This window comes from Atta colombica, unplaced genomic scaffold (genome assembly GCF_001594045.1).
Source record: "Atta colombica isolate Treedump-2 unplaced genomic scaffold, Acol1.0 scaffold78, whole genome shotgun sequence".
Taxonomy (NCBI): domain Eukaryota; kingdom Metazoa; phylum Arthropoda; class Insecta; order Hymenoptera; family Formicidae; genus Atta; species Atta colombica.
The window spans coordinates 1,263,997-1,269,114 of record NW_017259570.1 but is presented as its reverse complement, the minus strand read 5'-3'; the positions used below and the strand labels follow the sequence as shown (position 1 = coordinate 1,269,114).

General features: G+C 35.9%; 1 protein-coding gene across 1 annotated transcript in view; it reads left to right on the top strand.

Annotated features, from left to right (window-relative positions):
• Nucleotides 1–4,797, top strand: part of LOC108692696 — a 25,230-nt gene extending 20,433 nt beyond the window's left edge. The window contains exons 5-6 of the mRNA XM_018201082.1: nt 1,135–1,249; nt 1,914–4,797. Of these exons, the coding sequence (XP_018056571.1) occupies nt 1,135–1,249; nt 1,914–2,024 (226 nt within the window). The 3' untranslated portion in view covers nt 2,025–4,797. The remainder of the gene's footprint in view (nt 1–1,134; nt 1,250–1,913) is intronic.
• The last annotated feature ends 321 nt before the right edge of the window (nt 4,798–5,118 follow it).

Genomic DNA, 5,118 nt, shown 5'->3' with positions numbered 1-5,118 from the left:
ATTTATATTATTCAAAGAAAAAGAATGCGCGTTTATTTAATAATTTATTTAAACATATAAAATAAAGCGAATAAATTCAATTCCGCATATTTTATAAAAGAAATTACTGAGTAATAAAATAATTCACTATATTATAATAATTCATTTAATAGTAATTTTGTATTAAATTGTAGATTGAATCATATTCTATTAAAAATTGTGTTAGATTTGCTAATATAAATTTTTTTTATAAAGAATCGATATTACATTAGTATTTTACGAAAAATAAAATATGAAGAAAAAGCATCCTCGTGTTTCGAGTGCATCTCATGGGGATTGTGTAATGGTTCTTTTTCTCTAAGTTGATGTTAAATCTAAGGAAAAATCGAGTTAAGATTATGACATGAAAGATCGACGGAGTGGAGCAAAATATGAAACACGGACAAATAGGTTTAAGCAATACTCGAAATTCTGGCATTTCGCATTAGCGCAAAGACGTAACGTAAAATCTCTCGACTGCGATAATTTAACACTTAAGAGCTCGCCGGCGAAACAACTGCATTAATAACGACGGGCGTTGCTCAAAGGATTCGCGCAAAAAGAGTGTAATCAGTCCTTTAGGTCGGAAGTTTCACGCTGATGCCTGTACAGACACACAGGGTGTAATGTCATTAGCGTATCTCAACCACGGTCTACTGCAGCTTTTGAACTTGCGCATCCCTCGCGAAAGGGGGACGTAAGTAGTGTGATGCTGACCCAAAACTGAATAATAGGTCCGCAAAAGCACATTCCTCGCGTCATTTTGTTTCTTCGTAGTGTATGATTTAATTAAACTATCACAAGGACTCTCTTTTGGAAAGAGAAAAAGTTACCTTACAAAAGACAGAGTGGTGAATTGTGATAAAAAAATTAATGAGAATTTATTCTGTACAAATTTACGAATTTTACATAATTTTAGAATAATATTTAAAAAAAAACAACGGAGAAAATTTTATGATAGTAATTGTAGCGCTAATGATTTTGTCTGGTGTTCTCCAATTGTAATTTGATTTGTTATGCTCGTTAGCGTTTTACAACAGTAATTCGATAACCACTTATTTCATTCCATTTTGGAAAGGGGATTTTGAATAGAATATTGGGATATTGTTTGTGCAGCGCCTTCCAGGAGTACTTGGAATGCTCTCATCATACGGTGCGCCGTCAGTGTGGCGATGATACAGCACGATTCACGAAGGAGTTCCTCGACAGAATGTCAAGCTCGTTGCTGAAGGTGAGTGATACATATTTTATTCGACATCATGTTTCATTGGTATGAAAGTATACGCTGAAGCTCTCATTAATTGCCCCGTTTATAATTGATTTTAATTACTGTTGCAATATTGCCTTTGAAAACGTTTTGATTTTATATGGCTCCATTTCATTTATTTTGACTATATTTGAAAAAGATGAAATCAATTTTTATACTTTTTAACAAATTTAGAATTTTTTAAAAATAAAATTTTAAGGTAAGTCATCATATATTTCAATATATTTTGTTAATGATACTTGATATCTTGATTATTTAATGATCTTGAAAATATTTTGATGGAGCCAAGAAATAAGTTATTCCTTTATATTATTTAACAGATACACATAATGTAAATGGATTCTTTTTAATCTTTTTAATTTTGATGATCTAATATTTAATAAATTGAAATAAAAATGAATTTAAAATCAATTTTATTGTACAATTAATTTAAAAGTAGTTTAAAAAAGTAAAAAAATTATCTTGAGTACTATCCATATTTGTATTATTTCTGCTTTCGGAAATAAAATACGGAACCAAAAAAAAATATTGAGCGACATTAGCAAATGATCATCTTAGCGAGTAGTAAGATTGATAATAAAACCAGCGAATTAAAGGGAGGGCGAATTGTTTGTCTTGTTTGTTACAGGCGCACTGTGCGCCCTACACGGAATGTACCGTGAACAGCGGTATCTCGACGCTAAATCTTTCTGCCATTATGCCAATGACGCTTATTCTCCTTATGAGGTACTTCACGTAATTGGTTTCGGTCAAGATCATTTTTTATCTTCGAAAGATAGAAAATAGGGAAACGAGAGAGGGCGGGATACGTAGAGAAAGGGGCTCCAGGAAGAAGAATGAAGAAATGAAAAGAAGGGCGCTCCAAGAAGACGAGAAACTGGAGCCTATTCGGCTTTTATCGTGCTTTGCTTCAGAGAGAATATATTCCTTATTTTCGAAGAGTTCTCGGTGAAAGATCGAAGAAGAGGCCGAAGCGATCAAAGGGGAAGAAAGGAGAGAGCATCAGGGCAAAAGAGGATATCCACAAGGGTTTGAGAAGAGAGGAGAGGGATACATAGAGGAGGAAAAATACGGCGTTTCTTTCTCCGTAGAAAATATATTTTTCATTTGCAAGATGATGCGAGAGATCGCAATAATCACGATTACGAAAGCAAGCAACAACGAGAGATCAGTATTAAGAGCCGAAGGGATATTAGAGGAAGGAAAATGCTTTAGAAATACGTTATGAAAGGGTTGTGGAAATCAGAGGGAGTGGAATCGCAGAAAAGAATTTTCAGAACGACTCTCTTCCACGTACGTCATGGAGATATCGAACTATAAAGTTGATCGTGATGCGACATATATGAAGAAACGGAGTTCTCTTCAATGCGATTCGCTAGTCCGTACGATACCGCGACGCAAGACTGACTCGATTTTTGCGCGGTTTTGTCACGAGATGAGCATAAAATAAAAAAAAATACTCCTTATTAACCAGCGAGATCTTTCGCGGATTGTCCCTTAGAATGGCCGCGCGCGTGCTGTTCCAACGCGAGAATGCGAGATAGAATTTGATCCTCGAGAATACGTGGCGTTTGGATGAAGTCGGAGAAAAAGACGGCAAAGGTAAAACATTTATAGTGAGGAAGAAGGCAAACGTGCCTTTCCGGCACGTTTTCGCCTCGATTTCGAAAAGGAGCACTCGTGCGGAACGAACGAACTATCGTCGCCTAGAAATCAATTTCATCGAATAATCACGATCTATCGATTCACGAGAACAGCGTTAGAGAGAAGGAAGCTCAGCGAGACGAGTCGTCTGAGTAGAAAGAGCAAAGAATTTCTACTTGAGTAGAGAACGGTGGATAAAATCACGGTGCGTTCTTTCGCGCGCGCGGGCATGTTTCGGTAGAAAATGCAATCACTATGTTGCCGTCGATTTGCGAGAAGCACGTGTCGCTTCGCCGAAAGTTGGAGAAGAGTTAAATTTGACACGCGTTATCCATGACTCATCCAAAATGGGAGTTTTCGAGGGAGGATCAGTACAATTAACTAACTCGTCCTCGAAATAACGACAAGCCGATAGGTAACGAAGCTTCGAGCTAGATACGTCAAATTAATTTTCCTTCCGGATATACGAGCACTGCCGCAGTATATATTATACTTTCAATATTTGCGAAATGAGCGAGATCCGAAAGTTTGAAGAGAGCACTTTTTAATTTCATCGTCATAATGTGGCTTTTTAAAAAAAAATTTTAATTCTTTCTCATCAGAATGCATAGAATCATGAGGAATTTTGTGCAATTGAAAGACCGACATAATTAAAATAAATAAAAAGAATTGTTCTTGAAGTAAAAAGAAGTGTCATTTAATGTCGTATATAATATTCGTACGCGTAAACACAAAACAATATTTGCGAAATGCTGTTGATACAAATGAAATAAATGAAACTCGAAGGGGTTTTGTAAGGCCACGTTGTGGGTGACTTGCGGTGCATTTGACATGTTTGTTCGGGGCATGCCGGTTTGTACAAATTCAACATGTCAGACGAAATCCTAGCTAGAACTGGATATGGATGAGTCTATTTTTCTGAGATCTGATGTAGTGTTGTACGTGTTATCTATATATATAAAAAAAACACACGCGCACGATCGCGATTGTACTCGCTGCACAAATGATAGTATTAGCACTTGCATTGTCGTGTCTTAATTATTAAGTAGATGGAAAAAGAATGACTGTAAAAGAGACGGTGAAGAAAGTATGTCTGGCCATATTTTCACGTCGAATCGATTTTCGGTGTTTATCGTGAAGACGTTACGCCGTCATTAAATTTGTATATTGTATTATGTGTTTAGATAAATTTTATTAAAATAAAGTTTATTTGTATGTTGGGAAGATTTCGCGGAGAGGCATGCTACTGTTTCAGATGTTTAAATGTTTCAAAAATTACCGAAATGGCCGGCGAAAGGTTTATGCATATGAAAATGATTTTTCTTTTTATCTAAGAATTTAATTTATTTGACTAAAAACTTTTACGACATGTTTGTTACATTACATTATGGTCCATGTCGTAAATAATTAATTGTAACCAATTGTTCGGTTTATGAGTTATTATAAAATCCATACGAGAAAGTCACGGCATTTAATCAAACGTGTCCCATTCATGCAATTATCGATATTTCTCTATTATCCTGCGCGCCGTGCCATTCGGAATATAATGCAGATTAATAATCTAGAAATTAAATTCCCTTCAACAGAGGGAGTACGTTTATCGATAGCCTCACCCACATATATGTATATAATATGTACTCGATGTCGACATCGTTTGTAATTTATCATTTCCTAGAGAATTCGCGCTTTTAACAGCACAATGTTAAAACAAACGGTAAATTTTCTATGAAAGGGAATACGTTTTTATTTTTAAGTTTTCCGAGAATCGTGTAATCTCCCCCGTTTTATCGAGGGATACCAGTGGTATGCATGAACAGAGAATATTTATTTGTAATATATAGCTAATTAAGAAAGCATTGTAAATATCATCGAGCTGTCGAGCTTAAGAGAATGTAAGATAACTTAAATACATTCACAATAAAATTCATTATATTTTTATTTAAGAAAAAAAAAGAGGAGAAAGCTCTGCACCTGTCCCGTTAATTCCAACATTGTCGCGACAAGCTTTTCGGAACGCGAGCCGTACAAGCTGTGCACGGTGCGCATTGTGCATAGCGTAAGTACACGTGTGCTCGTGTCAGAGTCTCGTAAAGTAATAAGCTCCCTTCAACCCTTTCCAGGTGATGATGATACAGCGTTCCTCTAGGGACAATACATCGTGATAGACGCACGAATACCAAAAGCCGTTG